The sequence below is a fragment of the Lepidochelys kempii genome, chromosome 23, assembly GCF_965140265.1.
Source record: "Lepidochelys kempii isolate rLepKem1 chromosome 23, rLepKem1.hap2, whole genome shotgun sequence".
Classification (NCBI taxonomy): domain Eukaryota; kingdom Metazoa; phylum Chordata; order Testudines; family Cheloniidae; genus Lepidochelys; species Lepidochelys kempii.
This window is the reverse complement of record NC_133278.1, coordinates 3,486,097-3,507,466: the sequence shown is the minus strand read 5'-3', so window position 1 is coordinate 3,507,466 and position 21,370 is coordinate 3,486,097. Positions and strand designations below refer to the sequence as shown.

The 21,370-nt window shown below is 61.5% G+C and overlaps 1 protein-coding gene across 6 annotated transcripts in view; it reads right to left on the bottom strand.

The window, feature by feature from the left end:
* Positions 1-452: 452 nt before the first annotated feature.
* The window catches only part of PLEKHG2 (pleckstrin homology and RhoGEF domain containing G2), a 55,046-nt gene continuing 34,128 nt past the window's right edge, over positions 453-21,370 (bottom strand). For 5 of the 6 annotated variants that reach the window (XM_073321614.1, XM_073321613.1, XM_073321612.1 and 2 more), the window contains 14 exons: positions 20,230-20,276; positions 19,727-19,877; positions 18,889-19,020; positions 18,355-18,537; positions 17,332-17,424; positions 16,626-16,712; positions 16,399-16,432; positions 15,560-15,661; positions 15,164-15,247; positions 14,461-14,502; positions 13,958-13,995; positions 13,244-13,519; positions 10,403-11,957; positions 453-8,753 (listed from right to left, as the gene is read on the bottom strand). In XM_073321614.1, the coding sequence (XP_073177715.1) occupies positions 6,283-8,753; positions 10,403-11,957; positions 13,244-13,519; positions 13,958-13,995; positions 14,461-14,502; positions 15,164-15,247; positions 15,560-15,661; positions 16,399-16,432; positions 16,626-16,712; positions 17,332-17,424; positions 18,355-18,537; positions 18,889-19,020; positions 19,727-19,877; positions 20,230-20,276 (5,295 nt within the window). In that variant the 3' untranslated portion in view covers positions 453-6,282. The remainder of the gene's footprint in view (positions 8,754-10,402; positions 11,958-13,243; positions 13,520-13,957; positions 13,996-14,460; positions 14,503-15,163; positions 15,248-15,559; positions 15,662-16,398; positions 16,433-16,625; positions 16,713-17,331; positions 17,425-18,354; positions 18,538-18,888; positions 19,021-19,726; positions 19,878-20,229; positions 20,277-21,370) is intronic. The other variant, XM_073321616.1, reaches the window with a different exon arrangement.

Sequence of the window (21,370 nt, the reverse complement as noted above, 5' to 3'; positions counted from 1 at the left end):
TATGGGTGAGTTTTTGCTCACAGGAGGCGGCCCCTGGCTCTGGGGCTCCTTGGTCTGTCATAACGAAGGAAGGACACTTAAGTGGTGGGCTGGGAATCAGGACTCCTGGGTTCTCTCCCTGGCTCTGGGAGGGGAGTGGGGTCTAGAGCAAGGCTGAATCAGAACCAGGACTCCTGGGTTCTCTCCCTGGCTCTGGGAGGGGAGTGGGGTCTAGAGCAAGGCTGTATCAGAACCAGGACACCTGGGTTCTCTTTCTGGCTGCGGCAGGGAGAGGGGCCTAGTGGGTTGAGCCGGGAGCCAGAACTCCTGGGTTCTAATCCCACCAGCTCATTGTGGGGCAGCCACTTTCTCCTGAGCCTCAGTTTCCCCATCTGAGAAAGCTTGGCTAAGGAGATGTGCTGGGGACAGTTATTCCAATGAGGGCCTGCTCGAGAGAGAGAGGGAGTCCAGCATCACTGAAAACATCACTGTTTATTTATGGCTGGCAATTTTTTTTCTCTTCCAAAATTAACGTTAATACAAAAACAAACCAAACCAGAAGTAAAAAGAACAAACACGTCCAACCAAGTTGTACGTATGATACAGGGGCCGTAAACCAATCCACCAGGCCGGTAACATAACATCAGATCCTAACCACCGCCAATGGATTTACAAGAAGGCAAACTTCACAAGAAGCCAGAGGAACTAAAAACCCTGGGGCGTTAATTTAAAGGTGATTGTGACAGCATAAATAATGGACAAAGCTGTTTGAAAACCACAAAAGCTCTGGCGAGCAGGGGTGTGAGCCGAGGCGGCCGCTGGCCCAGAGGAAAGTGTAAACATTCATTTTCGGTCACAAGTGGCTGTCCAACGATTTGGACGGAGACAACGTTACTGGAGGCCTGATCCTGGCGCCTGGTCCCTCCTGCTCTAACCACTGACGGGAAGCAACACACTCCTTTCCCAAAGTTGGGGGTAGAACCCATGAAACCTGCTCTCAGTCCCCCCCACCCCTGCTCTAACCACTAGATGCCACTGCCCACCTAGACTTTACGAAGAACCCAGGAGTCCTGGCTTGCTCTAACCACTAGATCTAGCTACCTTGAGCTGGGAAAAGAACCCAGGCGTTCTGGCTCCTGGTGCTTTGCTCTCACCGCTAGGCCACGCGCCGTTGGATTGGAGCGCATTGGGGAAATCTGAGGCGACGTTGGCAGGAGCAATCCATTAGCGCTTGGAAGGGGCTCAGAGGCCATGGTGATGGGCAGCGTAGGAGCATACGAATACCTGGATAGCTTGATCCCTCATCCCTTCTCAATTTCACAGCCTTCAGCACTTACCACTCACCCCCGTCCCGCTCCCGCACACCCCTGGTCACACTCAAATGTCCACCGACCTCCTGTGTCACCCTCCCCCTCCTCGCCATGGCTCAGGGGGTCACGTCTGCCCAGGAGGGCGCAACGCAGCTGAGAATGGAACCCAGGAGTCCTGGCTTCCCTCCGCTAACTGTTGATCTTCACTCTCTCCTAGAACTAGGACAGGAACCCAGGTCCCCTTGCTCTCTCTGTTAGATCACACACCAACCCAGATCTGGGACTGGAACCCAGGAGTCGTGGCTCTCACCGCTAGACCACACGTCAAGCCAGACCTGAGAGTGGAACCCAGGAGTCCTGGCTCCCTCCCTAACCAGCAGGGCGCGTTCCTGCCCAGACCCGGGAAGAGAAGCCCAGCAAGCTGGCCGCCGACCCACTGGTCTGAGCGCCGCACTAGGCCTAGTGTCGGTTTTGCACTATCTTTTGGCTTTTCCATTTGCAGGGGTGGGGTGTTATTTGGGGGCCACATCAAATAAATCGGTCGATTCGCTGGATGGCTCTGAGGACAGGCAAAAACGACACCAGGAAAGAACTGGCCGAGGGACGGCAGGGATAGAAGCCGTGCCGGGGGGGATGAGGCTGGAAAAATACGTACCATGCGGCCCAGCGACAAAGCAGGGCAAAGCAGATGGGGTGGGAAGGGGGTTCCCCAGTGGGTGGGGGAAGGAAGGGCCACCTCCACCACAATTCCTCCCCAGGGCTGAGATTCACCCCTCTGCATTGGGACAACACCCCACAGGAAGTCACTGGAGGTAGGACAGTTCTGTATTTGTACAGCACCTGACAAGTGTCCTGGGCCATGACAGGGCACCTAGGTGCTACCGTAATACACCTAAGAGCAATAAAAATATACAGCACCGGGCACAATGCGGTCCTGGGCCATGACGGGGCACCTGAGTGTTACCGTAATACACCTAATAGCAAAACAAATGTACAGCACCTGGCACAGTGGGGGGGTCTTGGATTATGACTGGGCTCCTGGGTGCTACTGTAACATAACTAATGCTAATAAAAACATACAGCTTCTGGCACAATGGGATCTGGCCCATGACTGGGGCGCCCGAGTGCTACCGTAATACACCTAATAGCAATGAAAACATGCAATTTTTGGCATGGGGGGAGGGGGTGTCCTGGTCCTAGGTGCTACGCTAACGCAGTCAATAATAATACCCTGGGGGAGTGGCTCGATTTACAACCATGTTGAGGGAGACAGAACCCCCTACTTCAGGGCATAAGATGATCTCAGACTATTAGAGATGAGACAGATTCCTAATGTGGCGGGGAGGGGGGAGCTTATCCCCCATCTGCCCCTGCAGGGTTCTTACACCTTGCTCTGCAGCACCTGGCGCTGGCCACCCTCAGAGCTGGGATACCGGGCGAGACGGGCCTCGGCTCAGCTCCAGTCTGGTGCCCCCTCTGACGTAAACCAGGTGGAAGTGAGATCAGAGTCAGGTCCATGAACAAAGAGGAGCTATGAGACCAGCTGAGGGCTGGGGAAGCTCAGTCGATTTCATTAACCGAGGAGAGGACGTGATGTCGGGCTAGAAGTACTGCCCTAGGTTGGGTTAAACCCCCTGAAACGGATGAGCTAACAGCTGTCCTTCATTCAACTTCAGTGTAAGATACAACAGCATTCTCCAAGACCACAGCAAACCACAGCCACTCAGGAATTCAAAAGACTTTGGTGAAGGGGAGTTTGGCAGAGTATAGATTTTGGGGTAAGTGTCTTGGAGGCACAGCACATGGAGAGGGAGATGCACAGAAAGAAAGACAGACACACCCACAGGATGTGTGCTGCTGTGGGTAAGGAAGCGAGCTCTCATGTTTTGGGTCCACCTGTGTTCAGAGAAACAGGACTTTGTATGGTCCCTTGCAAATAAACAAGATTGCATCAAAGGTGCCAGATTCTATCGTCAACTTCTCTTCCCAGCTGGAACAATTGCATGGCCCCCACCTTTGATGAGCCGCTTGAGTCAAAAAGGGGCGGTCGGACCTACACGGGAAGGAGTTTGTTGATAGTGGAGGGCTTGATAATTGAGCAAAGGGAAAACAAGATCTAGAGGCAGGGAGACTGGAAACAGGGAGGGGGCAGCAAGTGGGTAATGGGGCAAGGAGCTAACCATTGGAGAAGTTCCCCAAGGGACAGGGCAGATTCTCCAGCTCTCAGACTCTTTAGATCAAGACTGGCTAAAGATTGGCTCTAGTTTAGCCTGAAGGCATGGGCTGGACAGGAATGGCCAGGAGGGGCTGGCTGCCTGGATTATACAGAAAGGCAGGATGGTGCCTTCTGGCCTTTTAAAAAAAAAAAAAAAAAAAAAAAAAGGCCACAAGAGAAGGAAATGAATGACATTTTAAACCTGGCCTTGACATCTTGACCAGATTGCCCAAGGCGAGCGTTGCCCCAGCAGTCAGAGGAGAAAAAAGTTGAATCTCAAATGGACGAAAACATGCAGGCTCATACATTACAAGCGGTAAAGGAGCTAATAACCATAGAGAGATTCCCCCCCCCGCCACCCAATTGGTGGGCTGTGAAATAATTTGCAGAAACATGTAGCTAAATGGTTCCATCTGGAAGGCTCGATATTAAATACCAGAGTCTCTTTAACTACCTGCTGCTCCAATTTAAAAATTGCCTTGTGCAATCCCAGCTTTAGAAATGAAGCAGAAAAACTCATTGCAAAACCACAGACATAGCTGCACTGCTTTTCCAAGGAGCCGATCTTTATTTCATTATTCTCATTTTATTGCCACCCTGTTCCTGATTTCCTCTTTTAGGGAAAGGAAACACACACACACACACACACACTATTTCCCCTTGTTAATTTCAAGGAAAACAAGCAGGGATTCAAACATCCCAAGAAGTTTCATCCAAATCACAACCCAGGATTGCTCCATCTGGAGGGATTTTACTGTACCTGTGCAATATTTAAGCAAACTGGTATTTTGCATCTTGAATTCATCAGCAAGATCCACTAGAATCTCAGGGTAACTCAGCTCCAGGGAAAGCTGGGAAGAAACTGAGGAGTGGTTTTGAGTTACAGGGTTTTATGTGCCTAGGGAGGGGGAAAAAATCATTCTGGAGTAATTTGGACCAGTGGCCACTCTGTAGAGCTGGAGAGCCACCAAGTTTAAACGGGGCGAGTCAATGGGGCCAGATTCCCAGCTGGTTTAAACAGACATTGAGCTGATGATTTCAATGTTGATCTGATACAAATATTTTTAAAAACCGGTTCTACCCAACTGTCCCAATGCAATTTTTACGGGCAAATTTGAGTTTAAGGTGCGTTTAGGCCTCGTAAACAGACGGACTTGGCTGCCTTGTCATTTCCAGCACGCTCTGTGTGATCCTGGGGCCAACTCTTAAGCATGTGTTGAGGACACACCTGTGGTTCCCTTGGAGAGAAAGCAACTTCCCACTTCCTACATATTTTAGGGCATGCACCAGCTTCAGCTCACCAGAGCTGTAGTTTCAGTTTCTATTAGATTAATTACAGTAGCACCCGGAAAAATTGAGATGTATGCCGTGCCCAGAGCAAGCAACACACCCTGCCCCAAAGAGTCCACAATCCCCCTGGGGGGAAATGAGGCACAGGGCAGATGAAGTGACTAGACCACAGTCACACACTAGGAGTTTGTAGCAGAACTAGGAATACGACCCCTGGGCAACAGCTCACGCAGGTTTAAGGGGGACTTCTGTGGAGCTGGATTTCTGCCCGGGGAGGCCCAAACAGCAGAGTGAAGGCACAACAGGGATTGTCTGGCTGCCACAGCTCAGCATCTCAATGCACCAGAGTCCAAAGACAAACTGACCCCCGGGTCTAGCAAGCCGAGCCAGGCTCCACGCAGCTTAATGCACCAGGCTCTGCACCAGGACAATGGCTTTCCCCAGGCCTGCTGCCCTCGCTCTGCTGGGCTGCTTCAAGCAGAGTGTGGCTGAAGCAAGGATTTGGCCCGGAAGACACTTTGGTTTTCACCCTTAAAAGGAGCAGGAAAATAGTTGGGTGTATGCCTACTGCCCCCTGCTGGCTCTGCGTGGGTCCACACTGCTCCCTTCTGGCTAGGCGGGTGTGCGTGCAGATCCCCCTGCTGGCTAAAGAGGTGTGCATATGTCCGTACTGCACCGTGCACGCTGAAGGGTGCGTGCAGGTGTGTATCCTGCCCCCTGCTGGCTAGGCTTTTGTGTGCGTTTGTGTCCCCCTAGTGCCCACTCCTCTTTACAAACACCCACACCGCTCACTTTGGTCCCCGTCCAGGCCCAATCCGCCGAGGAACGAGCTAGGCAGTTAAAACAACCCAGAGCCAGAACCGAATGCCGTTTGCCTCAGGTGGGGGCTTGCAAGGCGGAGAGCACTTAGCCTGTTGGCCTGTGGGTGCCGTGGCCACCTGGCTGGGACGAGCACAATCCGCTGGGGCCACACGGCTTTTACAGAACAGGTCCCGCAGCTCCCTCCTGGCCTGGGAGGGCTAGAGACAGTTGCTTAATTGCACGGACAGACTCTTGAGTTCAGCTGGCCTTATCCACCCCACTGTGCCTCTAAAGTCACCCAAGGAAACCAGATCCACAGCTGGCATCAAGGGGCTTCATTCCATTGGGGTCAATGGGCCCAGATCCCCAGCTGGTATCAACGGGCCTCACTGCAGTGGGGTCAATGGGCGTCGCTCCATTAATGGACCCAGACCCCCAGCTGGTATCAATGGGCCTCATTCAATTGAGGTCAATGGGCCCAGACCCCCAGCTGGTGTCAATAGAGTAGGGCCAAATTACCCTAGCTGGGGATCTGGCCCCACCCCTGCCAACCCCAGTGGGTCAATAACAATTCATCCCCCCCTACCATCCAGCCCTAGAAATTGGTCCCATTGGTCCCAGGGACATGCAGAGCCAGGAGTGGTCCTGCAGCCGTGGCTGTAAACCCCCCCCGCCCGACCTGGCCCGTCACGTTTTCTGCGGGGTCTCTAAGGTGCTGCCGTTGATCCGCCTTGCGCTGGGCTGCCCAGGTGCCGCCAGCAGCGGGTGGGTGAGGCTGACCTGCGCGTTGCTGAAGGAGGCGATCCGGCCGCTGCCCCCGATCTGGATGTTGACGGTGGTGGAGTAGCTGGCCCGATGGGGTCCCGTGTCCCGAGCCAAGTCCCCCCTCGCTTTGGGGTACTCCTCTGGCGAACCCGGCGGCCCCATGCTGCCCGCCCGCTCAGCGTACCTGGAACGCAAGCCGGGGATGTCCGGCCACTTGATGCCATCCAGTTCGTCGGGGCTGGGACTGGCTGAGCCGCTAGAGGGCGCCCCGGAGCAGCACCCCGCCCTGTCTGCATCCCTAGGGGATGGGGGGCTCTCGGGGTTTCCCCTCGGCCTCCTGCCTGGCTGAGGTAACGTGGCGGAGGGGTAGGAGGTGGGCTGCAGGGGGGAGGAGAGGCGGGGGGTGGAAGGCTGGGTGGGGACATGCAAGGGGGCGAAGGAGCAAGGCCGTGGGGGGGCACAGCCAGCTCTTCCCACTGCAGGGCGTTGGCTGGAGGGAGGGGGGGAGCACACCCGCTGGCAGGCCGGCGCTGGAGACTGGACCCTGGAGCTGGGCTCTGAAGCAGAGGAGAAGGGGGTGGGCTGCTTAGCTCGGGGGCCCAGGCACATCCCCGAGAGACGGTCGAAGGCCAGCAGCACGGCTGAGCCAGGTGCCAAGGGGATGGGCTCCCCCAGCCAGCTGGAATTGCGGCAAAAGCCCGCGGGAGAGGGCGACCCGGGGCTGGCACAGGGGGGAGGGCAGACGCTGAGCTGGGAAGGGTCCCGCTTGCTGGTACAATGGGACCAGGCATTGGCCTTCTCACTGGGTAATGGAGCAGATGGGGGTGCTAGGGCTCTGGAGCCCAAGGGGCCGGGGGGTGGTCTCGGGACGGCTGAGCAAGGAGGCAGAGGCTTGGTGGGTGCCGAGGTCTCTGCTGACAGAGGCTGGGTGCCAGGTGGCCCCAAAGGGCAGGGGGGCGGTCTCGGGATGGCTGAGCAAGGAGGCAGAGGCTTGGTGGGTGCCGAGGTCTCTGCTGACGGAGGCTGGGTGCCAGGTGGCCCCAAGGGGCTGGGGGGCGGTCTCGGGATGGTTGAGCAGGGAGGCAGAGGCCTAGTGGGTGCCGGGGTCTCTGCTGACGGAGGCTGGATGCCAGGTGGCCCCAAGGGGCCGGGAGCCGGTCTCGGGATGGCTGAGCAAGCAGGCAGAGGCCTGGTGGGTGCCGGAGTCTCTGCTGGAGGAGGCTGGATGCCAGGTGGCCCCGAGGGGGCAGCATTTCTCTTGGCCAGGCTCTGGCTGATGCAGGAGGCGGCAATGTACCTGGAGATGGCCGCGGCGCTGGAGGACAGGCGCCGGTGTGCTGGGGAGGAGGTCTGGAGGCGCGGCAGAGCCGGGACGGGGCTGCGATCCAGGCTGGAGCTGGGCGAAGTGGGAGCCGGCCGGGCTGCGGTGCGGCCGGGCTGGGCAGCTGGGGACGGGCGTGCCACCCCCGTGGCCCGGGAAGGCAGCCGGGTGCCCCGGGACAGCAGAGCTACCAGAGGCAGGACGTTGCTGTGGAGCGGAGACGGGGACCCCGCAGCACCGGAGGGTGCCGCCGGCAGGACAGGGTCCGGCGCGGCAGGCGGGGACGCCTCTCCTGTCCCGCAGCTGACGGGCCCCGGCGATGGCTCCTCAGTGCCAGGCGGGGAATCCCCGCCCAAAGCCAGGGCCCGCTCCTCGGGCAGCAGGTTCTGCTCCCCCGCCGGCTCCTGGGAGCCGGCGCCAGGGATGGAGGGGCCCGGCCCCAGCAGGTCAGGCTCGGCAGACGTGCCGACACACGCTGGCTCACGCTCCTCCGCAGGGCTGGGGGAGGCGGCTGGGACCGGACCGGCCACCTCCGGCGCCTGCTGGCTCAGGGCCGCTTCCGAGAAGGGAGAGGAGGCTGGTGTCTCCACGGAAACCTCCCTGGCACTCGCCTCACCCTGGCGCCCGCTGGCCGCCAGCTCTGCCCCCGCCAGCCTGGCTTGGCAGCCTGGCACCGACGGGCACCCGGCTCCCTCAAAGTCCCCGGCTTCGGGCGTCATGCCACTTCCACCGGTAGCGCCAGGAGCAGGCGGCAGAGACCTGCCCGTGCCGGGGCCTTCCCCAGCCGGATCACCTGGGCTCGGGGGGTGCCTGCTGAGCTTCGGAGGCGATTCCACCAGCAGCGGGGGAGGTGAAACAGCCACGGGGGCGGGAAGCTCCTGCCAGGCGGGCCCTGGCTCCTCGGCCGGGGCCGAACCCAGGCACTGGGAAGCCAGGAGAGGTGGAGGCCGGTCGCTGTGCAGATCCAGGGCGTTCCCTCGGATGGCGGCCACCAGCAGCACGTTCTCCTGGATGCAGTTCAGGTGCAGGAGGGGCTCACGGATGAGCACGTGGCCGTAGATCCGGGGCTCGCCTGGGGGAGAGAAGGGGAGAGGGGTCAGCGGCTCCCTGTCGACTTAAGTGCCTTATCCCCACGCGCAGCTGGGTGGCCTAGCGGGTAGAGCACAAGCATGAGCTTCAGAAGACCCAGTTCTTCCTTGCGCTGCTCCAGGGTGACCTTGGGCAAGTCCCGTGCCTCAGTTTCCCCATCTGTAAAAAGGGGGGTAATGAGACTGACCCCCTTTGTGAAGCACTCGGAGACCTGCTGAGGAGACGAATATTATTCTCTCTCCTACTGCAGGCTCAGCACGCGGCCCCAATTTACCCCCGAAGCTAGGGGTGCAGGGACCCCAGCAGGACAGAGCCTAGGGTCAGACCCCCTCCCCACCCCAGCTGGTGTGAACGGGAGTTAGGAGTCCCGGAAGTCAAAGGAATGGTGCTGAGTCCCACTGCACGGGGATATTACTCTGGCGTTCATCCCAGCTGGGGATCTGTCCTAGCAAATCAACTCCTGAATCCCTTTGAGCAGGTAACTCTGCCCGTCGTGCGAGTGCCAGACGGGGGGCTGCAGTCTCTTGCTCAGACGCACATACATTGCTCAGATGGCAGTGTCTGATTTCCCCAGAGCCAGCCCCCCGGCTCTGGTTTCCCAGCGGCTCTTCCCATCTGCTCTCAGGCCCCTGCAAGGAACATTTTCTTTCCTGGGCTCCGGTCCCAGGACAGCTACTTTTGTGCGGCCGCCCGGGGAGGAGCAGGAGCAGCCTGCAGGGGTTCCAGCCAGCTTTCTATGCTGATCCCCCCTGGAATGACTGTGTGCGCGCGAACGGGGCCCAGCTGCGCCTATGAATGCTCCCTGCACAGAGCGAATGTGTTGCAGGCTGCAGGGATCATCCCCATCGGCTTAGGGGAGCTGGGACTAGAACCCACGTCCTTGAAATCCACCCAGGCCTGTACAGCTTAAGCTAAAGGAAAGCTCCGCAATCTGGCCGCTCCTCTGGCACCTCAAGCCCTGCCACAGCCGGCACAGAGTCCCCTCTGCAGCTCCAGGCAGCCGGATCCTGCCTTCCACGCCTGGGTCCCAGCACACCTTTGCTCAGGCTCCGCACTCCCGTCTCCCTGGGCGGCTCGGTGCCGGCCGCACGCCACAGGTCATTGCGTCGGGGACCCGTTATCTAGCGCTGGGACAGGCCTGGTGGCTCCGGGGAGCAGTCCAGCCTGCTCTGGTGTCCAGGCACCCGGGGACAAGCGCTCAGACAGCAGAGACTGACGTAAAGAGGGATCCAGATTCCCTGCCCCTTGCCTCCCAGGTCCGTGTAAGCCAACGGCCAGGGAGCCGGGGGGCGAACAGGCCAGCGCTGCTGGAGGATCAGATCCTGCCCCGATCTGGACTCCACGTTGCCCCATTGCCCTGGGATCCATCATGATTCTCCACACAGCCTAGAGATTTGAAGGGGGGACTGGCTGGCTCAGGGGGGCAGGGAGTGGGACTCAGGGTGGGGAGCAGTGGGGAGAGGTAGAGCCATGCTGGAGAAAGCCTGGCACGCAGAGCGGCACCGTGGGGTGCCCTACAGAGGGTGGGGTCCTCTGACACCTGGGTCTTCCCCGGACCCCTCCCATGGCCCCCCTCCTAGCCATGCCGCAGTGGAGGGTCCTACCCACCCAGCCAGAGGCCCTGGGACTCACAGAGAGGGAGGCAGGGCCCTGGCATCTCCTCCCGCAGGCTTTGCAGGGTGCCCATCCTGCTGGGTGCCGGGCGGTGCGGCCCGTCCTGCGGCCTCCGGGCCGCCTTGGCCCGGCCGATCTTCTCGCTGTACATCCGGGCCAGGGCTTGCACCTTGCTGAGGATCCGCTCCGAGTTCTCCAGCAGGCAAGGGGCACTGTCCTCGGACAGCCCGGGCAGGGGGGCGTAGCCGGCGGGCGGGACACCGTCGGCGCGAGGGAGCCCGTCGCCGCGGGGCGGCCGGGGCGGGGCAGCCAGATCAGACTCCTCCACGATCCACAGGGGCTCCAGGAACGGTGGGGGCTCGCGAGCCGCCACCGGCCCTTTGCTGCCTCGCTTCGTGAGGGGGGTGCGCCCTCCCACGGCGTCCACCGCCCCCCGCTCTTTCTCCCGCCAGGCCCGCCGGATCTCCGCGCACGACTTGTACTCGGGCTCCTGGCTGGCAGCGGGCAGGGCAGCATGGCTGGCAGGCTGGCCCCGCCCCTTCCCAGCATCCTCTTGGTTGGCACCAGCTTCGGTGCCTTGGTCGATGAGCTGGCCCCGCCCCTTCCCAGCATCCTCTTGGTTGGCAGCAGATTGGGTGTTTTGGTCGATGAATTGACCACGCCCCTTCCCAGCATCCTCTTGGTTGGTGCCATGGATGTCTGGGTTGATAGGCCGGCCCCGCCCCTTCCCAGAATCCTCTTGGTTGGCACCAGATTGGGTGTTTTGGTTGATGAATTGACCATGCCCCCTCCCAGTATCCTCTTGGTTGGTGCCATGGATGTCTGGGTTGATAGGCCGGCCCTGACCCTTCCCAGCATCCTCTTGGGCCTCTTGGTTGGTGCCAAATTCAGTGCCTTGTTCAAAGGCCAGGCCCGCCCCCTTCCCAGAATCCTCTTGGTTAGCACCATGAGGGCTGGTGTTTTGGTCAAGAAACTGGCCCCACCTCCTCCGAGCATCCTCCTGGCGGGCAGGGCGGGCCTTGGCCCAACAAGCCCTGCCTCCCTCGCGGTCCATGGCGCCCTCCTGCTGGGGGAGGCGGTTGAGGTGGAGCACAGAGTCCCGCACCACACCTGCAGGGGCGGAGAGGGCGCCCTCCTGAGCGGGGGGGTCTGGGGCAGCCTCGCCTGCCTCGTAGTAGCACTTGATCTTCTCGATAAGCAGCCGGTCGTCTCGGGTCAGCGGCGAGTCCCGTGCTGCCCCATCCCCGTACGGGGGGCAGGCCCCATTGGTGGCGCCCAGCTCCCCGCTGGATGCTTCCAGCCCTTCACGCAAAGCATTATCCCCTGCCAGGACCTCTGGCTTGCCGGCAGCCTCCTCTGCATCCAGGTCTTCTAGGACACAAAGAGGGGAAGGGCCCCGCTCCTGCTTTTGCTGCTCCTCCTCCGATTCGCTGCGGGAGGGATGGCATGGCGGGAGGGGTTGCATCACGCCGAAGCTGCTACGGCGGGGCTCGTCTCGCCCAGGGGCATCTCCCTCCTGAACTTCGCTTCCCTCTGCTCGTTCTTCCAGCACGATGCGGTCCGGAGGCGGATCCTGGGGGATCAAAGCACACATCAGCAGGGTTAGAGGAGGATACTTCCCAGCAAAGGATTGTTCCATCAGAAAATGCTGATCCGTCGAAATCGGACCCCCGCTGGCGGGAAACGGACGCATTTCTCGCCTCGAAAACACCTGGGCGGGGGGGAAAGGATTCTACATTTTTTAAATGAAAAATTCCAGTTTTCCGGTTCAAACCAAATAATAAAAAATATAAATAGTAAAAAATGAGGTAACACGGCAGCGGATGGGTGAATCCTTCATTTCGCGCTTTGTTTCCATGTTACAAAGTGTTACCTGGGGCGGGCAGGGCTTGAAAATCACCCCAAAACGTGTTACGCCATTTATGGAGAGCCCCGAGTTGTTTTTTTTTTAAAAAAAAGGATCAAAAGTGAAATGAAACGTTTGAAACGACCGGAACGGAAACGAATTTCCAACTGGAGAAAATCTTTGAGATTTTGATTTTACGTCCCGATCTGGGAAGGGAAAATGTTTCCATCTCTTGACCGTGCTCCTAGGATGAGAAAAGTTTCCCGTCCAGGTCTAGCTAACAGCACCGTGGCCAGCGGTCACGATCCTTGCGGTTTCACTTAATAATCACCCAGCTCCTGGAATCATGGGCTTTCGGGGGAATCTCGGCTTTGATTCAAAGACCAAAAGGACATTGCTAGCCCTCCTGGTTGCACAGAAAAGGGGGAACCCGTGAGGTCAAAGGAGCAGAAAGAACACTTGAATCTCATGATTTCTCAGGCCAAAATCGTGGGATTTCTCAGCCAAATCTCGGGCTGGGCAGAAAGCTGATGGCACCGCGCTGGCAGAGCCGGGGTAGAAGTTTCATAAGGCCCGACGCACTTTCGGATCCCAAGTCCCATTTACGGGACCCAGGAAGAATCAGACTCTGAAGGGCCCGGTCGCTTTTGAAAATGGGGCTTTTGCTCTTAAGTGTTTTCGAAAATGTTACCAGAGGGCACACAGAAGTCTGAGTGCCAGGCCCTGCTCTGACCACCAGACCCCACTCCCCTCCCAGAGCCAGAGAAAGAACCCAGGAGTCCTGGCTCCTAGCCCCCAACCCTGCTCAAACCACTAGATCCCACTTCCCTCCCAGAGCCAGGGACAGAAACTAGGAGTCCTGGCTCCCAGACCCCTGCTCTGACCACTAAACCCCACTCCCCTCCCAGATCCGGGGATAGAACCCAGGAGTCCTGGCTCCCAGCCCAGTGCCCCATCCACTTGCGAATGCTGCCTCTATCCTCTCTCCCATTATGCCCCTTCTCCTCACGTACCTGCTCTGGCTGTGGAGCGGGGCTCCCAGGGCGCTGCTCCCCCTGCCCCCAGGGTGTCTCCTCCGTCCCCAGGTCCCTGCTCAGCCCCCTCTGGCTGAGCAGCTCCAGGATCTCCTCAGTGATGGACAGCGGCTCCTCGGCCAGGCAGAACGGGGGTGACTCGGCATCCTCGCCGGGGTCCGACTCCTCAGCCACGCTGGAGTCCAGGGTGCAGACGCTGCCCGAGGGCGCCAGGGGTAGCGGGGCGGGGAACAGCTCCCCCTCGCTGCCCGCGTGCTGCAAAGAGAACAGGCCCCAGGCTGCTAAGTCCCCCCAGATCCCTCCCTCCACGCAGGCCCCCCAGACCTGGGCACTGAGTGGGGAGAGGGAAGTGGGGTTATTCACCTGTTTTAACCCCCCCCCGACCCCCAACACAAGCTGGGGATGGAACCCAGGAGTCCTGATTCCCAGCCTCCCCCCGGCTCTAACCACTAGACCCCACTCCTCTCCCAGAGCTGGGGATAGAACCCAGGAGTCCTGATTCCCTGCCTCCTCCCACTCTAACCACCAGATCCCACTCCCCTCTCAGAGCCAAGGAGAGAACCCAGGAGTCCTGCCCCTCCCCCCAAGCTGGGAGCACAGCACACGCCTTCCAACCCCGGCACCGAGGCCCTTATTGGCAGCAATAAAACACCAACCGGGGAAGGGAAACCCCAGAACACGCCGGCTCCTTACCTTCAATTTGGGGGTGGCTGGGAGCCCCCGACAGCGACCTCAGCGCAGAAGGGAAAGAGACAAACCCAGAGTTAGACACCTGAGCAGCCGGCCCCAAACCCACCAGCACGGACCCATCTGGCAAAACAAGGGCCAGCCCCGCTGGTGCCTCCTAGGCTCAGGTCCTGTCCCGGGCTCTTAGGAACACAGGAATTTTCAGATCAGGTCAGACTTGGAGCCCATCTACCCCGGTATCGGGCCTGCATTAGAGGAAAGGGCAAGACTTCCCTCTAGTGGGCAGTGATGGGATAGCCAGTGCCTGTCTAACCTTCCGGGAAGGCTGAGGTCCAAAACTCAGCACTGTCTACGTGTCAGCAACGGTACTGGTTGGGGGGAGCCCAGGGCTGGGATAGCAGGGAGGTGAGGGGCACCAGGAAAGCTGTGGGAGAGCCCAGGGCTGGGATCGGTGGGGGCTGCGGGTCAGGGCTGCAGGCCAGTAAGAGAGCAGGGTGGAGGATACTTACCGTTCTGCTCCTGTCCCATCTGGCTCAGCTCAGTGGCCGGCTCTGTGGACAGAGGAAGAGGAAGCGTTAGCTGAAGCCCCCCAGGGGCAGGGAGAGGGCGGGAACACTCAGGTTCCACCCTGCCAGGAAGAGTTGGAGCTGCTCGGGTCACCTGGGGAGCTCCCCTGAGCTGCCCATGCCAGCAGGTGGAATGACAGCCGGGGAAACTGAGGCACAAAGTGGAGACGACTTATACAAAGTCACACAGGAAGTCTTTGGCAGAGAACCCAGGAGTCCTGACCTTCTTGTTTCCTGCTCTAGCCACTGGACCCCACCTCCCTTCCAGAGCTGGGGAGAGAACCCAGGAGTCCTGGCTCCCAGCCCCCCTGCTCTAACTCACTAGATCCCGCTCCCCTCCCAGAGCTGGGAGTCAGGACTCCTGGGTTCTCTCCCCAGCTCTGGGAGGGAAGTGGGGTCTAGTGGCTAGAGCAGGGGGGCTGGGTTCTCTCCCCAGCTCGGTCACTTATTTGCTGCAAGAACATCCATGCCTCAGTTTCCCCGTCGGGGGGGCTCCGTCTTCATGGCCCAATCAATCCTTCCCCTGTTGGCGGAGCCCACTGACAGCCCCATTTGCACCAGTTGGGAGGTGCCACCCCCCACAAATCCCCACAGGAGCCGGGCTGTCTCCTCTCCTGCCATCGTGTACTGGCTCAGGGGCACTCACCGGACTGCCTGCGCCCACGGCGGTATTGAGGGGCGCCATCCAGCTGGGCGACGGGGCAGCTTTTGCGGGCTCTCTCCGGCGGCTCTGAAACGGGACAGGAGAGACCAGATCAGAGAGGAATCCTGCCCCACCCTTGCCTCTGGCTTCCCTGGGGCTGGGGAAAGGCAGATGAACCGGGACAAGAGGGTCGGGATTCCCCGGCCAGCCCCTTAATTCAGCAGGGTCCTTGCACATGGGGACATTAGCACCAGGACCCGCTCCCTGGCACACGGTCCCACCCCCACCTGCTGGCGTCAAGATCCCCTTGGCGTCCCAGCTCAGCTCAACGGGGCCTGGCCCGTGGCTGGGAAGACCCCCACCCCACTGCACCCCGCCTTCCCCCCGGCCCCTTGGTACCTGACTGCCGCCTGCCGCGGCCGTAGCCCCAAGCGTCCTCCATCCTTGGAGAGGGGGCCGGCGTCTTCAGGGGCTCCGGGCTGCAGCGGATCTCCGGGGAGCCTGGTACAGACGAGGGGTTGGAGTGTCTAACACCGCACCTGCCCCCTCCCCAAACGCTGTCCATGCATCAGACCCCGGCAAATCTGGCAGCTCCACGAGCCCTGTGCTCTGCTTATACCCTGCCCAGCCCCTCCTCCTTCCATCCCCTCCAGTCCTGTCACTCAGCAACGGCCACAAGGCTACTGGCCTACAGCAGAGGTGGGGGGCTGGGAGCCAGGACTCCTGGGTTCTCTCCCCAGCTCTGGGAGGAGAGCAGGGTCTAGTGGTTAGAGCAGGGGAGGGCTGGGAGTCAGGACTCCTGGGTTCTCTCCCCAGCTCTGGGAGGAGAGCGGGGTCTAGGGGTTAGAGCAGGGGAGGGCTGGGAGTCAGGACTCCTGGGTTCTCTCCCCAGCTCTGGGAGGGGAGCGGGGTCTAGGGGTTAGAGCAGGGGAGGGCTGGGAGCCAGGACTCCTGGGTTCCCTCCCCAGCTCTGGGAGGGGAGCGGGGTCTAGGGGTTAGAGCAGGGGAGGGCTGGGAGCCAGGACTCCTGGGTTCCCTCCCCAGCTCTGGGAGGGGAGCGGGGTCTAGGGGTTAGAGCAGGGCAGGGCTGGGAGCCAGGACTCCTGGGTTCTCTCCCCAGCTCTGGGAGGGAAGCGGGGTCTAGGGGTTAGAGCAGGGGAGGGCTGGGAGCCAGGACTCCTGGGTTCTCTCCCCAGCTCTGGGAGAGGGGGGCTGGGTGCAGAGAGCCCCTCACTTACTTTGGAAGCTGTTCTCCAGCAGCACTTGCTTGGCCTGTAACAGCAAGGAAAAGGGGGTTACACACCTGGCTGCAGGGCACAGCGCCCCCTGCAGGGGTAAGAGGGGAGCGCAGCCCGCTGCGGGAGGCAGCCAGAGCCAATGGCTCCCTTAGGAACAGGAGCGAGGTCTGAGAACAGACCCCGAGCAGCCAGTGGAGACCCCTTAGCTGCATCCTTCCCCTGCTCACCTTCTGAGGGATCGACGCTGGGTGGTTCTCGACGATCAGACGCTTCAGGTAATGGATCCACAGCCGCTTCTCCTCCTGGTTCCTGGCCTGCAGAGGGGACGGGGGAAGTAACACCCACCGCTGAGATGCAGCCGCTGCTGGGGCAGGGGCTGTTCATACAGAGATCCCTCCCCTGGTGCTGAGATACAGCGTCCTCTGGGGTGGGGCGACGGGGCTATTTATACAGGAATCCCTTGTCCCGGAGAGAGGTACAGAGTCCTCTGGGGTGGAGCGCGGGGGCTGGTTATACAGGGACCCCTCGCCCAGCAGGGAGCGAGGAAGGATCCCAGTGAAGGTGCAGAGGGGAAACCGATCCGGGTTTTGGCCAGGGGCAAGGGCCAGGGGATCTTCACTAGCCACAACTTGGCAGGATCTCGGCTGCGTCTCTCCGGCAAAAGGACAACGCACCCCAACACAACCCTGGGGCCGTGAGGAGAGCGCCCCCTTCTGAGCCCCCCCACTCCCTGCAGGGGGTACCGGGGGGGGGGGGAGGCCTGCGTGATGAGGAAAGAGACCCTCCTCCCCAACACAGCGCCCCCTAGCGCCGCATTGGGGAATTGCCCTTGGAACTCGTTGCAAGGGCAGAGTCCTCCTCCCCCAGACCCCACTGACAAGTCCCTGCCCCCTAGCGCCGCAACATTCGGGGTGGAGGGGGGGCTGCACTCACCTGCACCACGTGCTGCTGCTTGGGGATGGTGAGGTCCGAGATCTTGAAGCTCAGGGGGTCCTTGAGGCTCTCCGACAGGGCCAGGTTACAGCACTGGGTCGGGGGAGCAGAGCGCAGCATGGTCCCTCCCTGCTCTGGCTGCCGGCCCCTCGTGGGGGCAGGGGACAGCACAGGGGCCCGGACACGACATGGGGGAGCTGCCGGGGGGGGAAACTGCCCAGGGGCCGGGCACCCCTCGATGGGGGCCACGCGGGCCCACTCTACAGGGGCTAGTACAGACCCCGCCTCGGCCACAGAGGGACAGCTGGGGAAAGCCAGCCAAGGTGAGGGGGGCCCCCTGCCATCCAGTGGATTTGGGATGCCCCTCCCCCAAAGGATAGGGAGCCCCCGCCCCCTAAGGGAAAGGGGTGCCCTTTCCCCTGCTCACCCCCCAGAGAATAGAGACCCGTCACCCAGCCGCCAGAGAAGAGAGCGAGCCCTGGCCATGCCCCCTTGGGGATGGGGGTGCCCCTCCCCCTTCCCATCCCCCACTGGATGGGGACGGCCCTCCCCCTGCTCACCCCCCAGAGAACAGGGAGCCCCCCTCCCTCACCCACTCCTCAGAGAAGAGAGCGAGCCCTGGCCATGCACCCCAGGGTGTAGGGGTGCCCCTCCCCCTGCTCACCCCCCAGAGAACAGGGAGCCCCCCTCCCTCACCCACTCCTCAGAGAAGAGAGCGAGCCCTGGCCATGCACCCCAGGGTGTAGGGGTGCCCCTCCCCCTGCTCACCCCCCAGAGAACAGGGAGCCCCCCTCCCTCACCCACTCCTCAGAGAAGAGAGCGAGCCCTGGCCATGCACCCCAGGGTGTAGGGGTGCCCCTCCCCCTGCTCACCCCCCAGAGAACAGGGAGCCCCCCTCCCTCACCCACTCCTCAGAGAAGAGAGCGAGCCCTGGCCATGCACCCCAGGGTGTAGGGGTGCCCCTGCCCCTGCTCACCCCCCACTGGACGGGGACACCCCTCCCCCCTGCTCGCCCCCCCTTACGAAGATGTGGCTCTTGTAGACGAAGGCCGGCCCGCGGCGCTTGGCGACCAGCAGCATCTTGCTGAAGAGGAAGAAGGCGCGTTCCCGCCGCACCCGCTGTACCCGGAACTGCCCCTCCAGCACCAGCTCCCCGAAGGCCTCCAGCTCCGGCCCCATCCAGTCCACCAGCAGCCCCTGCAGCTCCTGGGGGGGGGGACACGGCCACAGATCAGCCGCCGCGTGGGCCGGGGGGGGCGCTTGGCTGGATGGAGACCCGCTGGGGGGAGGGGAGGGACCAGCCGGGGGCCTGCCAAGGGGGTGACCTGGGGGGGAAGGGTCCCTGGCATGGGAGGGCTCAGGTGGGGGGCAGTTGGGGGTCCAGCCAGGAAGGGACCAGGAGATGGGGGAGACCAGTCGGGGTCTGTCAAGAGGGTGACCCGGGGTGGGGGGAGGAAGCGGGAGGTCGTGGAAAGGGCTGGGGGTCCGGCCAGGAGGGACCCTTTGCGGGGGGGGTTGACTGGGGTGGTAGGACGGTGCCCCCCCTGCCCCCCTCACCTGCAGCCGGGCGGCGTGTTCCTGCTTGCGCTTCATGTCGTTGATGTACCAGGCCACGGCCGTCATGGTGATGGTGGCTTCCTCCACCGCCTCGTAGCCCGCGCTGCTCCGCTCACAGTGCCGGGCCAGCTCCTGGGGGGCGGCAGGAGAACGGCCCCTCAAGTACCCACCGGCTCCCTCCACCGGCAGGGGCCACGGCAGCCTGGGGTCCTGGCACAGACGCCAGGGAGAGGCCAAGCTGGGCCCTCAGGGCAACAAGGGCCATGCCCCTGGGGCGAGCTCCCAGCGACTCCAGGGCCTCTCCCAGCAGGGGGAGCTGTGGGGCAGAGCTCCCAGCCTCTCCCAGCAGGGGGCGCTATGGGGCAGAGCTCCCAGTCTCTCCCAGCAGGGGGCGCTATGGGGAGTGGGGCGGGAGCTCCCAGTCTCTTCCAGCAGGGGGCGCTGTGGGGAGTGGGGCGGGAGCTCCCAGTCTCTTCCAGCAGGGGGCGCTGTGGGGAGTGGGGCGGGAGCTCCCAGTCTCTTCCAGCAGGGGGCGCTGTGGGGAGTGGGGCGGGAGCTCCCAGTCTCTTCCAGCAGGGGGCGCTGTGGGGAGTGGGGCGGGAGCTCTGGCTGCGGGGGGAGCTCCTGGCTGGACAGTGCTGGGGTCTTTGCTCTGTGGATCCATCACAGTCACTTCAAGCGGGTGCCCGTTCCCAGAGCCCTTTGCAGGGAACCTGCGCACCCCACCTGCGCCTCTGCCCACCTGAATCTCCCGCAGCCCGGGGAAAGGGGCAGGGAGTGTCGGCCCGGCCCTAGAGCCGGGGGTAAGGAGGCTGGTCCCTTCGGCGGTGCCACCCACCTGCAGCAGGAGATGGTACTTGAGGATCCTCTGGACGGGTTTCAGCAGGTAGGTCTCCAGGGGCAGGGAGTGGCACAGCGTGGCCTGGCGCTCCCGGAAAAACCCCGCCAGCACCTGGTTCTCCATGCACTCCCGCAGCACCGACACTGAGCTGGGGGGAGATGGGCAAGCTAGCCGGGCACCGCGAGGGCACCAGACCGCTAGGTGGCGAGCGATGGGGGACAGTGCCCATCCGCCCCAGCACTGGGCAAGGGAAAGTGCCCGCTTGCCTGGCACCAGACATTGGGGGGTGCCCGCCCCGGCACCGAGCGAGGGGGCATGCCTACCCACCCCAGTCTGGTTCCTAACATCCCTGCCCCCTTCCCCAAGCAGGGCTGGGGGGACACACTCAGATCCCAGTGGCCCAGGCATCCTCTCCCTCCTCCCCCTGCCCGGTGGGGGGGGACCCATGCTGCTCTGATACCCCGTCCCTCCCCACTCCTGGGCTGGGGGCAGCTACTCACTTGGGGTAGTTCATGCAGTAGAGGGTGTAGATGTCAAATTCCTCACTCTGCAAGAGAAGACAGAGGGCGTCAGGGGAGGGGGCAGCGCCAGGGAGGGCAGGGACGGGACAGGGGCATGGAGCGAGCGGGGTCGGGAGGCGCCAACCGGGGAGAAAGCCAAGGTGCAGAGAGGGAGGAGGGTTTCCCAGCCCCGCTCCCAAAGGGCACCCAACTCCCCTAGCACTCAGATGCAGCCACCTCTGGGGTGGGGCGCAAGGGTGTTCATACGCCAATCCTTCACCTAGCACTAAGATGCATCTGCCTCTGGGGTGGGATGCGGGGAGGCTGTTTATAAGGGATCCCTCACCTGGCACTGAGATGCAGCCATCTCTGGGGGTGGGGTGTGTGATTTAGGCTGTTTATACATGGAGCCCGGCAGTGAGGTGCAGCCACCTCTGGGGTGGGGTGCCGGGGCTGTTTTTATAGGGATCCCTCGCTCGGCTCCGAGATGCAGCCGTCTCTGGGGTGTGGCGCTCTCAGCCTAGACTCAGTCCCCACCTGGCCATTCCCCTTTGCTTGGCTCCTTCAAACTTCGTTCCCACCCCAGCCCACCCCTTCAATCTCCCACTGAAGTTCCCAGACTGACCCCCTCTACTCTGGCTGCACCCCACAACCTCAGGTCACCCCTCCTCCAACCCTCATCCCCCAATATCCCTTGATAACCTGTCCCCGCCAACCCCACCCCACGGCAGGCATCTCTCCCAAGATCCCCTTAGTGGAAATCAGTTTGCTCCTCCTTTCACTAGGCACTTCCTCATTTGATGTTCCCACCCCATTCCTTCCCTCCCTCCCTCCATCCTCCCCCACTCCATCCAGCCAGCATCCCTCTTTCCCCCTCCAACCCCCATCCATCCATCCATCCTTTATCCACCCACCCACCATCCTTCCACCCCTCTGTACCCTAGGCACTCTTCATTCTTTCCATTCCTCCTTCTCCCCCGCATCCCTCTCATTCTTCCCCCTTAGCCCTCCCCCAGCAAAGGGTCCCCCTAACCAGATCGGGTACGGCTCACCCTGCAACATTTAAGGGTGCTCTGCTCCAAACCCCCCCCCGGTTGGGAGGTGCCCCTTTCTCCTTGCAAAAGGGGGGGAATTAGATGTC